The sequence below is a fragment of the Camelina sativa genome, chromosome 19 (genome assembly GCF_000633955.1).
Source record: "Camelina sativa cultivar DH55 chromosome 19, Cs, whole genome shotgun sequence".
Classification (NCBI taxonomy): domain Eukaryota; kingdom Viridiplantae; phylum Streptophyta; class Magnoliopsida; order Brassicales; family Brassicaceae; genus Camelina; species Camelina sativa.
The window spans coordinates 8,695-19,942 of NC_025703.1; the positions used below are offsets into that span (position 1 = coordinate 8,695).

The following is an 11,248-nucleotide window of genomic DNA, read 5'->3' on the forward strand; positions in this document are numbered from 1 at the left end:
TGGGCTGTGAGTTTCCTTCCCACATTAATTATATTCTCCACCCTTCTCTCTCTCTATATATATATATATACTAAAGTTTGATTTTTCAATCATCCATCATTCATGTCTTGTCTGTTTCGAGTCTCCCTCATCAAACTCAAACTCTGCTTCTTTTAAGGTTGTTGTTTTGTTTACCATAAATGATATGGCTGTCAAATCACAAAATCCGAGAGATTTTTGTCTTTTCAAAACACCTTCTCTGTTCTCTTCTGTTATGAATATATTTTTGATATATCGATTCAAAAGTCCTAATCAAACTTTCTGGTCATCAAGTTTGTCAGTAGGAATGGATCCACTTAATCTGTAGCTAAGCTGCTCGAGGTTCCTTTCACTAGCAATTCACCCACATATATAATCTGAATCTTTATCATCTTTTCAGATGTGTATCCTCATTTTTGTTGGCAACAACGGAGAAACCTACTTCAACACGGCTACTTTAGTCTCTGGTGTTCAGAACTTTCCCAAAAGCCGTGGTCCTGTGGTCGGTATCCTCAAGGGGTTTGCTGGCCTGGGCGGTGCCATCCTCTCCCAGGTATACACAATGATCCNAACCAAAGAAACTGTTTTTCAATAACTGTGGCATAAGCTAGCTAGCTAGAGAGCTGAAACAGTCGGAGGCTCTCACAGAGCCATTCAAGTACCAATGAACTTACGTGGGAATTATATATAAACTAAAACACCTGCTTAACTTATGTTTGTAATAATATCCTTGTTGATGTTGTTTATTTGTTTAAAATGAATTGAATGTAGAATTTATTCAAACCAAAGATTAACTGTTTTACATTAATAACTGTGGCATTAGAACTGAAGACCGAAAAGTTTTCTCTTGCTTCTTGGGTGAAGGGCGTCCTTGTTGATATTGGTTTTCTATATATCTGGATCGATCGATCTCACTTGTTAAGTGTTTTTTTTGTTGTCCTTCTAATATTATACTACAGTATGTATTTTCATATTTATATTGATTAAACACAACTTGTACTGTAAGACTTTTGTTCTTATATTGTCCGATAAAATTCATGAAAAAGAAATACAGAAAAGGATTCCTCCACAGTGACTATTATTCTTCGCTAATCCCCCTAAAAGTTGACGTCCATACTGAATTTAGATATATAGGTGAGTGAGATTTCTTATAAAGAAACCATCAAGTAGATAGATATTATGACCATTCCGGTGTGGACAAGGGCAAGTTGAATCCTTTTTTTTTTAAAATGATGTCAGTGTTTAGTTATTACTATATTCTATATTTGTCCGCTAGTATACACATAATCAGTTTGAGTTTCTATTTTTACTTTTTTGGGGTCCGAAAGTATAATAAATTAAGGATAATCAAACCTTTAAACTGTAGTGGCAACTTAAAAAAAAACACTCTATTTACTACTACTACTACTTGATTAATTTGTGACAAAAAGATTAAGATCTCTTCTTAATACGTAGTAGTATCAACAACAACAACAACAACAACAACAGAGAGTATAATAATAAATAAATAAAAATAAAAAAGGAAGAAGAAGAAGAAGAAGAAGAAGAGGAGAGACGCAAAAAAAACACATCAAGAAGATGGCGAGGACGACACGAGAAAGAGTGATATCGTTCATCAACAATAGATGGCTAGTGTTTGTGGTGGCCATGTGGATTCAGTCCTGCGCTGGCATCGGTTACTTGTTCGGCAGCATATCCCCTGTCATCAAGAGCTCCCTCAACTACAACCAGAAACAGCTCTCCAGGCTCGGCGTCGCCAAAGATCTCGGCGATAGTGTCGGCTTCCTCGCCGCTTCTCTCTCCGAGTTCTTGCCTCTCTGGGCCGCTCTTCTCGTCGGCTCTCTCCAGAACCTTGTCGGCTATGGCTGGGTTTGGCTTATCGTCACCGGTCGAGCTCCCCTTCTTCCCTTGTGGGCTGTGAGTTTCCTTCCCACATTAATTATATTCTCCACCCTTCTCTCTCTCTATATATATATATATACTAAAGTTTGATTTTTCAATCATCCATCATTCATGTCTTGTCTGTTTCGAGTCTCCCTCATCAAACTCAAACTCTGCTTCTTTTAAGGTTGTTGTTTTGTTTACCATAAATGATATGGCTGTCAAATCACAAAATCCGAGAGATTTTTGTCTTTTCAAAACACCTTCTCTGTTCTCTTCTGTTATGAATATATTTTTGATATATCGATTCAAAAGTCCTAATCAAACTTTCTGGTCATCAAGTTTGTCAGTAGGAATGGATCCACTTAATCTGTAGCTAAGCTGCTCGAGGTTCCTTTCACTAGCAATTCACCCACATATATAATCTGAATCTTTATCATCTTTTCAGATGTGTATCCTCATTTTTGTTGGCAACAACGGAGAAACCTACTTCAACACGGCTACTTTAGTCTCTGGTGTTCAGAACTTTCCCAAAAGCCGTGGTCCTGTGGTCGGTATCCTCAAGGGGTTTGCTGGCCTGGGCGGTGCCATCCTCTCCCAGGTATACACAATGATCCACTCCTCTGACCGTGCATCACTCATCTTCATGGTTGCTGTTGCCCCTTCAGTTGTTGTTATCCCTCTCATGTTCTTCATCAGACCCGTCGGTGGTCACAGGCAGATCCGTTCTTCCGATGCCACCAGCTTCACCATCATCTATTCCGTCTGCATTATCCTTGCTGCCTATCTCATGGCAGTGATGCTTGTCGAAGATTTCATTGATCTTAGCCATTCAATCATCACTGCTTTCACCATTGTCTTGTTTGCTATTCTTCTTGTACCCATCTTTATACCAATTGCGACGAGTTGCTTCACAACATCAACCGACCCTTGTGACACGCTCGAAGAACCTCTCGTTCAGCAAGGCCAGGATCCCGGACAGTCAACCCCTGACCGTGGTCCTGAGCTTATATTGAGTGAGGTGGAAGACGAGAAACCGAAAGAAGTAGACCTGCTTCCTGCTTTGGAGAGACATAAGAGAATTGCTCAGTTGCAAGCAAAGCTGGTGCAGGCAGCTGCAGAGGGTGCTGTTCGGGTCAAGAGACGGAGGGGACCTCACAGAGGCGAGGAGTTTACTTTAACTCAAGCACTCGTGAAAGCTGATTTCTGGCTCATATTCTTCTCCCTCTTGCTCGGATCTGGTTCGGGTCTAACAGTAATAGATAACCTCGGGCAGATGAGTCAGTCTCTCGGGTACGATAACACTCACGTTTTTGTGTCCATGATTAGCATTTGGAACTTCCTTGGACGCATTGGTGGCGGCTATTTCTCCGAACTCATCGGCAGGTATTGTACTTCCCCGATAAGAAAGACAATGACATTTGGCTGGGGAAATTGATTTTGGTTCGGAATGATTTGCAGGGACTATGCCTACCCAAGACCTGTTGCCATAGCAGTGGCTCAGCTTGTAATGTCAGTAGGACACATCTTCTTTGCATACGGATGGCCTGGAGCTATGCATATCGGCACATTATTGATTGGACTCGGATATGGTGCTCACTGGGCCATCGTCCCAGCCACTGCCTCTGAGCTCTTTGGCCTAAAGAAGTTTGGAGCTTTATACAATTTTCTGACGCTTGCCAACCCGGCTGGGTCCTTGGTCTTTTCGGGTCTGATTGCAAGTTCCATTTATGACCGCGAAGCAGAGAATCAAGCTCACGGGTCCATGTTCAATCCTGACCACGTCCTGAGATGCCAAGGTTCCATCTGTTACTTCTTGACGTCACTCATAATGTCTGGATTCTGCCTCATTGCAGCCGCCTTGAGTATGATTCTTGTGCAACGTACCAAATTGGTTTACACAAATCTCTACGGCAAAACCCGCAGCTGATTTTAAGATACCATATTACGAATTCGACCAAGAAAAAAAGGCTTGGTTCTTTGATTTCATACCTATGATTGTGTTCATCATCTTATTCTTTGGCTTGGTCGTCGACTTCCACATGCATGTGTATTTGTTTATGCAACAAATTTTTTTGCCCGGTGTTTGCGTATGGATTTTGTGATTCACATTTGTAATAACTGTATTCATATTCTTCAGCTACAAGGTGTCTTATGTGTAAATGTCAAACAAAGACCTAATCTGTGTCTGTCTCTGTTTTAAGTGCCAGAAGCGATAAGATCATGGCGCAGGGGAGGCTCGTCATCCTCAACAACCATCCATGGCAATATAGGTCCCTGTGGAAACCAAACACGCAGACACGTTAAGGTCCTTTGATAGATGAAGCACAGAGTATTAGATAATCTGTTACCTTCCCTTCCCGTATGACCTTGGGATATGGTCCTGTCATATCCACGATAGTGGATGGTTCAGCAACTCGTACACCTCCATCAACCAAAAAATCTAGACCCTGTAAAAGGAAACCGAAACAGAGAGTAGAGCAACCAAAAGAGCTAGATTCTCTACTCGCTGGGACTGAGTGAGAGAGTTATATATATATATATAAATATATATACCTCTGGTCCATAAATGTCACCGATTGCGGTTGGATCAATCATCCATTCATTTTCTTTTGGCCCTTTCACACTGTCATTATTATATACCACGCCATAGATTACAACTCTATACACAAAAACGTTTAAGGAGAGTCCACTGTAAAGATGAAATATAAAGAAGAAAGAAAACCTAGTGCAAATCAGTGGGGCATCCATCTCCTGGAGGATAGCTTGGCAGAGAGCATCATCAGATATGCGGACACCCACGTTTTTCCTTGAAGCATATTTCACGTTAGTGGTGCCAAACCCAACACACTGTTTGGGTAGTTCTTTGCTTGCAGTCAAGATAAAGGTGTACTGTTAAAACATATGCAAAAGAGCAGTCGTCAACCATCAGAAAAGAAAAAGCAGAAGAGATGAGAGGGGAAAAGGGTCGTCGTCTCACAGGTCCAGGTAGGCATTGCTTGACAGCTCGGAAAACGTTAGCATGACCATGACCATCACCACGAGGAAAACCCATGGTAAAAGTGTCTATGTCCCGTAAGGAGCGGCATAAGATGCTAAGTGGCTGCATTATGATAAAAGTTGAGTTCCCATGGGGGGGGGGAAGCAAAAGAAGAAGAATCAGCCATATGGAATCCCAAATCATTCATTCAGAAAGAAAAAAGGTCCCATGTGTGTGTAACCACCTTGGATGATTCAATCTTTTTGATCCTAACAAGGAAAGAAAGACACACACACACACACACGGGGGTTAATGAGTCAGGTACAAGGACATGCCTGAATTGAATTATACTGTATATACAAAGATGACGACAAGAATGAATTGAATTGAATTGAAGGATGGGATTCACACAAGATGCTGCTAACTAAACTAACCTTCGGAGACGCTCAACAGCGGAATGGTTTTTACAATCGCAAGCAATGGCATATCTAGAGAAGGAAGGAAGGAAGATGAAGCCGATGTGAGAGAGAGAGAGGTAAGAAGAAAGAAGAAAGAAGAGTATTGAGAGGAGCATACACAGTATCAGTGGGAATAACACCAACAGCTCCTTGTTTAAGAAGGTCAATCACAGGTTGGAGTTTCCAGGCATCCACACCACAAGGATCGACCTCAATGTACACCAATTCCCCCTCCTTTGTGAAGCGAGGAATAGAGTATTTGAGACGCTTAGGGCTCCTCTTGGCCGCCAACGCGACGACGTGCCTCCGTGGAGCGAAAGAGGCAATTTTCGGAAGCGTTGAGAGACGCCGCCGGTTGGTTATCGGGGAAGGAAGACGCATCGCCATGTCGCCGCCGTGAGGTTTCGCCGCCGCCGCCGTCGTCGTCGTCATATCAGCTTCTTTTTTTTTGCTTCCTTTTTGGGCTCAATTTGGAATTTGGGAACTATAGTAGCCTCACAACAACAACAAACAAACAAACAAACAAAAAGACGGGGGACGCACACCTCGGAAACGACGCCGTTGCAATCTGCACCACAAAAAGAGTAGATTAGATAATACAGAAATTGTAAAATCGAAACGGCGTCGTTGTCGTCGTTAGAGAAAGCACCAAAACAACACCCAATCTTCCTTCTCTCATTGGAAGAAAACCTCGACGGCGACGAAAGAATGCCTGGGATCCGAGGTCCGGCCGAGTACTCGCAGGAGCCACATCGTCACCCTTCTCTCAAGGTCAACGCCAAGGCAAGCTTCTTCTTCTTCTCTTTGATCCAGTGTTTAGTTAGAATAGAATCAACCACTTTACTTACCTGCTGCTGCAATTATTATCTAATTTTGGTTGGGGGTTGATCCAGGAACCTTTCAACGCTGAGCCTCCCCGCTCCGCCTTAGTCTCATCTTATGTCACTCCCGTCGACCTTTTCTACAAGCGAAATCATGGCCCCATCCCCATCGTTGATCACCTTGACAGGTCTCTCTCTCTCTCTCTCTCTCTCTCTTTGTCCTTCATTTTTTTTAATTTCAATTTCAGTTTCTTCCGCTAATTTCTGCTATTTCTTTTGCCCAAAAGCAGCTACTCTGTCACTCTTACTGGGTTGATCCAGAACCCCAGGAAACTCTTTATCAAAGACATCAGGTCCTCCCTTCTTTTTTTTTATACAGTATATAGATATGCTTCTTTTTGAGATACATATAATATACACTTAAACTGCTGTACCAACCACTGTTTCTCAATTCGCAGGTCCCTCCCAAAGTACAATGTTACTGCTACTCTACAGGTTTATCATTCATTCTTCTTATTTAGTTTCTCTCTTTCGTTTATTCCCCACCCCCACACCAACTAATTAGCATCATCAATGCAGTGTGCCGGTAACAGAAGGACTGCCATGAGCAAAGTTAGGAATGTTAGAGGCGTTGGATGGGATGTTTCTGCTATTGGCAACGGTTCCTCCTCCTCCTCTTTCCTTCTTTAATCTTTCCTTCAATTTTAATACCAGAAAAAGAAAAAAAAAACACACACTCACTTGGATATCAAAGAATCTGCCTTTCCTTTCTTCAGCTGTCTGGGGTGGGGCGAAATTGGCCGATGTTCTCGAGCTTGTTGGGATACCAAACCTGACTGGCTCAACCGATTTAGGAGGCAGACATGTTGAGTTCGTTAGTGTTGATCGCTGTAAGGTATATATATTCTAGACTTTCTTTTATGTTTTGTTATGCATCCATTGGTATTGGTTCACATGAATCAGTCTCTGCTCGCTTTATACCTCTAGGAGGAGAACGGGGGCCCTTATAAGGCGTCAATCCCTCTTAGTCAAGCCACAAATCCTGAAGCCGATGTTTTACTTGCTTATGAAATGAATGGAGAGGTTTGATATCTTTCTCATTACTTCTCTAAACATATTTTAGTCCCACTTGTGTTTAAATCATTACTTGTACTCAGAGATTTGCTTGTTTGTTGGAAATTTTTTTGTTTCTTCTGCCAAGACCCTCAATAGGGATCACGGATTTCCTCTAAGGGTGGTTGTCCCTGGTGTAATTGGTGCTCGTTCGGTCAAATGGCTTGATTCCATCAATGTCATCGCTGAAGAATGCCAGGTCTCAAGAAAAGTTTCCTGCTTTTACCCTTGTTTTTAAGCAGTCATAAACTGTTCTAACATTGTAAGAGACTTGGATCAAAATGTGGTGTAGGGATTCTTCATGCAGAAAGATTACAAAATGTTCCCACCCTCTGTCAATTGGGATAATATCGACTGGTCCTCAAGGAGGCCGCAAATGGATTTTCCTGTTCAGGTAAATACAAGTTTACTCTCTTTCTTACTCTTGACTTTGTGATGACGTTTCTCCTTTATTATATGCACTGTTAAATTTGGATCTTCCAGTTTCCTTGTGAAGTTCATAATCCTCTCTATTCATCCATGAAAAACAGTTGATGATTGATTTCTTTCATATTGAATCGACTGATCAATGATTATTATACTGAAAATTTTTACTTGTTTGGACCAGTTGGCTTATGGTTTTAATCAGATAGTAGAATTTAAATTGGAACATTAGGGTTCTCATGAGTCTTGGCCCCATATGTGTTTTATTTGTTTAACAGAGTGCAATTTGCTCTGTGGAGGACGTGCAGATGGTGAAGCCTGGAAAGGTTTTTTTTTCTTCTCCAAGCTAATTTCACTACCCCGTCTGATCAGACCATTGGAAAGCAATATCTAATTCCATTATTCAACTTTTGCAGGTTAGCATCAAAGGGTACGCAGTTTCAGGAGGTGGACGCGGGATAGAGCGAGTGGACATATCCCTCGATGGAGGCAAAAACTGGGTGGAAGCTTCTAGAACGCAAAAACCAGAAATGCATTACATCTCTGAACACAACTCCAGCGACAAATGGGCATGGGTGTTGTTTGAAGCCACCATTGATGTTTCGCAGACTACGGAGGTCATCGCCAAAGCGGTAAAGCCACAACATTTTTGCTCGGTTGACAGTATTTTTTTTTGTTTTAACCAGAATTGATAGAAAACTGTGAAAATGGGCAGGTCGATTCGGCCGCAAATGTTCAACCGGAAAATGTGGAGTCGGTGTGGAACCTAAGAGGGGTTCTCAACACTTCGTGGCACCGTGTCCTTCTCCGTCTTGGCCACTCAAACTTGTAGACCAAGTTACCAGCAGACGATGTGTATTCTCTCTTTTACCCGTTCTTTCAAACTAAAAAGTTAAAAACTTCCTTAATTTATTACCTTTTCGAGTTGAAACTTCCTTAAATATGCCTTGTGGATTTGTGAGAGCAAAGTTGGGGTTTAGTTAAATAAAATGAGAAAACCCATCTGTTGTCATGTCACATGTGGGGTGAATTATATATTACAGTATGCATATCCAGTATTATTTATACATGTATTCATGAAATCATATGGCTCAGCGCATTTCTCAATAATTTATCACCATCGATTGCTTCACGTTCCAGCTTGTTTAGTCCTGGTTGTTTGATCTTAATTTTCTAATTAATCACGTCACGTTTTCTTTTATAATTCAAAATGTAAGTGATCCGAGTCAGTTATAGCATCTCGAGAAGAAAAGATTGGCTTCTTAACAGTGATATTTTATGTGTTAGCTGCTCATGTGTTCCAATCATGTGGCCATACCTACATCTACATATAGCCTTTTTTTAGTTTGATTTTTCGCTCCCAACACCTAATTAACAGAAACTTACTAACTAACCCGTTAGATTCCATGTTTAATAATACTGGAGTAAGAAGTAGTGGATGATCTAAATGTCACATCTCATAACCTATTTTTATTAATCGCACTGACGACAAGTCTCTTTTTCCGACTATGCTCTATGCATAATATTTAATTTGTATGCTCCTTCTCTGGTTCATATTTTATTAAAGTTATATTTTGCATGTGTCACAAATTATATTCGGTACCGCAATTTTCGGGTTAATCTCAAATTTAAGAAAACTGAATTGTAAAAGATACACACACTTGTTGAATATCCAACGTAATGTTTGTTACAGCCTAAATTATTTTATATCATCATTCGATGGAATGGAAGATTATTATACTTTTATAAGTGTGTAGAAGATTGAAGAAACAGAATGATTGATTAATAAAAATAAAAAGAGGAGAAATTGGGGTAAAAATAATGGAAGTCCACTGTAGGTTAAAATTAAATTATGTAAAAGAAAAAGTAATTAACTAGTAAAAATTAAATTATTGACGAGAAAGTCTTTAAGAAAAAAGAAAAAGAAAAGAGAAGAAGAGAGTATTATACTACTCCTTAGTGGGGATGGGGATGGGATCCATGAAAATAAACGAGGGATGAATTTAAGCTCGTGCGTCAAATCTATATTGACCATTTCCTCCACTTCCATTAGCTTTGAAGCTGATCAGGATCAAACAACATGGAAGCTTCACCAACTCTTCTTCTTCTTCTTCTTCTTCTTCTAGTAATTGTGCTTTATTTGATTGTCTCAACTGGAAAATATTATTGGCGCAACACTAGTGTACCGAAAACGTATCCGGTAATCGGATGCATAATTTCATTCTATAGCAACCGAAACCGGTTACTGGATTGGTACACGGAGCTCTTAAACGAATCCCTAAGTGGGACAGTAGTCATTCGCCGCTTAGCTGCCAGGAGAACCGTGGTGACGGCGAACCCCTCCAACGTCGAGTATATCCTCAAAACAAACTTCGACAACTATCCCAAAGGCAAACCCTTTACGGATATTCTCGGCGATTTTCTCGGCAACGGCATTTTCAACGTCGACGGAAACCTCTGGTTGAGGCAGCGGAGACTTGCTACTCACGATTTCACCCCAAAGTCTCTGAGATATTACGTCACCGTTTTGAGGAACGAGGTCGACCACGAGCTCTTACCGTTTCTAGACGCTGCTGCTGCGGGAGGCTCAAAACAACAACAAGTACCCTTTGATCTCCACGAGCTTCTCCGTAGATTCTTTTTCAATGTTGTTTGCATCGTTTTCCTCGGGATCGATGATGATCGATGCTGCTTAGACCCGTCCTCGCCGGTTTCTGACTTCGACCGAGCGTTCCAGACAGCTTCTGCCGTTAGCGCTGGACGCGGTTCCGCACCGCTCTCTTTCGTTTGGAAGTTGAAGAGACTGGTCGGGTTCGGATCTGAGAAGGAGCTCAGAACCGCTGTCCGAGAAGTTCATCGCTGCGTCGATGACATCATTCGAGAGAAGAAGAAGAAGAGGAAGACCACCACCAACCACGATGAATACGATTTTCTCTCGCGGTTGATCGCCGCCGGAGAAAGCGACGAGACTGTCAGAGATATGGTCATCAGTATTGTGATGGCGGGGAGGGACACCACATCTGCGGTCACCACGCGGCTGTTCTGGTTCATCACCACCGGTCCTTGCATGAAGGAAACCGAGCACGATCTGGTTAATGAAATCCGATCGGTTAAGGGGGGTTTGGGTTTCGATTACGAAACACTCAAGAAACTGAGTTTGTTGAAAGCTTGTTTGTGTGAAGTGATGCGGTTGTATCCTCCGGTGCCGTGGGACTCCAAACACGCTTTATCCGATGACAGGCTACCAGACGGTACGGAGGTGCGTGCCGGAGACCGGGTAACGTATTTTCCATATGGTATGGGGAGAATGGAGGAGCTTTGGGGTGAAGATTGGGATGACTTCAAACCAAACCGGTGGCTCGTTGATAATAAAACCTGCAGACTTGTTTTGAAGAAGGTGAATCCGTTTATGTTTCCGGTTTTTCAAGCCGGCCCAAGGGTTTGTCTCGGGGAAGAGATGGCATACGTGCAGATGAAATATGTTGTCGCTTCCATACTTGACCGGTTTGTGATTGAACCGATCCCTGCTGATAAACCGGTTTTTGTGCCAATGC

At 41.9% G+C, this 11,248-nt stretch overlaps 4 protein-coding genes across 6 annotated transcripts in view; 3 read left to right on the forward strand and 1 right to left on the reverse strand.

The window, feature by feature from the left end:
- LOC104763702 (protein NUCLEAR FUSION DEFECTIVE 4-like) overlaps positions 1-3,902 on the forward strand; it is a 9,771-nt gene extending 5,869 nt beyond the window's left edge. The window contains exons 1-3 of one of the 2 annotated variants that reach the window (XM_010487045.2): positions 1,403-1,935; positions 2,348-3,285; positions 3,361-3,902. In XM_010487045.2, coding sequence (XP_010485347.1) covers positions 1,597-1,935; positions 2,348-3,285; positions 3,361-3,829 — 1,746 coding nt within the window. In that variant the 5' untranslated portion in view covers positions 1,403-1,596 and the 3' untranslated portion in view covers positions 3,830-3,902. Of the gene's footprint in view, positions 1-1,402; positions 1,936-2,347; positions 3,286-3,360 lie in introns of those variants that run through there. The other variant, XM_019241309.1, reaches the window with a different exon arrangement.
- On the reverse strand, positions 4,005-5,860 carry LOC104763701 (uncharacterized protein YciO-like). The gene is made up of 8 exons (XM_010487044.2): positions 5,456-5,860; positions 5,314-5,367; positions 5,124-5,148; positions 4,880-5,002; positions 4,625-4,791; positions 4,456-4,525; positions 4,251-4,349; positions 4,005-4,176 (listed from the first exon to the last, which is right to left on the reverse strand). Exons 1-8 carry the CDS (start codon positions 5,767-5,769, stop codon positions 4,099-4,101), a joined length of 930 nt encoding a protein of 309 aa, XP_010485346.1. The 5' UTR covers positions 5,770-5,860; the 3' UTR covers positions 4,005-4,098.
- On the forward strand, positions 5,937-8,779 carry LOC104763700 (sulfite oxidase). Of its 2 annotated transcripts, none has more exons than XM_010487043.2 (12): positions 5,937-6,120; positions 6,231-6,346; positions 6,446-6,511; positions 6,617-6,653; positions 6,738-6,819; positions 6,935-7,053; positions 7,146-7,241; positions 7,360-7,470; positions 7,564-7,665; positions 7,973-8,020; positions 8,111-8,326; positions 8,410-8,779. In XM_010487043.2, exons 1-12 carry the CDS (start codon positions 6,046-6,048, stop codon positions 8,524-8,526), a joined length of 1,185 nt encoding a protein of 394 aa, XP_010485345.1. In that variant the 5' UTR covers positions 5,937-6,045; the 3' UTR covers positions 8,527-8,779. The 2 variants fall into 2 exon arrangements, with proteins under 2 accessions (XP_010485345.1, XP_010485344.1); XM_010487042.2 differs by having other exon boundaries at positions 5,961-6,120; positions 6,449-6,511.
- Positions 9,775-11,248, forward strand: part of LOC104763703 (cytochrome P450 94B3-like) — a 5,277-nt gene continuing 3,803 nt past the window's right edge. Inside the window, exon 1 of the mRNA XM_019240760.1 lies at positions 9,775-11,232. Coding sequence (XP_019096305.1) covers positions 9,775-11,232 — 1,458 coding nt within the window. The remainder of the gene's footprint in view (positions 11,233-11,248) is intronic.

Bases quoted from the DNA above. Each gene is read 5' to 3' on its own strand.
- LOC104763700 (XM_010487043.2), top strand. From the start codon at position 6,046: ATGCCTGGGATCCGAGGTCCGGCCGAGTACTCGCAGGAGCCACATCGT. The intron at 7,242-7,359 runs GTTTGATATCTT...TCTTCTGCCAAG, and splicing joins CTTATGAAATGAATGGAGAG to ACCCTCAATAGGGATCACGG. The intron at 7,666-7,972 runs GTAAATACAAGT...TTTGTTTAACAG, and splicing joins AAATGGATTTTCCTGTTCAG to AGTGCAATTTGCTCTGTGGA.
- LOC104763701 (XM_010487044.2), bottom strand. From the start codon at position 5,769: ATGACGACGACGACGGCGGCGGCGGCGAAACCTCACGGCGGCGACATG. The intron at 4,526-4,624 runs GTTTTCTTTCTT...TAATAATGACAG, and splicing joins GCCCCACTGATTTGCACTAG to TGTGAAAGGGCCAAAAGAAA. The intron at 4,350-4,455 runs GTATATATATTT...TTCCTTTTACAG, and splicing joins GTGACATTTATGGACCAGAG to GGTCTAGATTTTTTGGTTGA.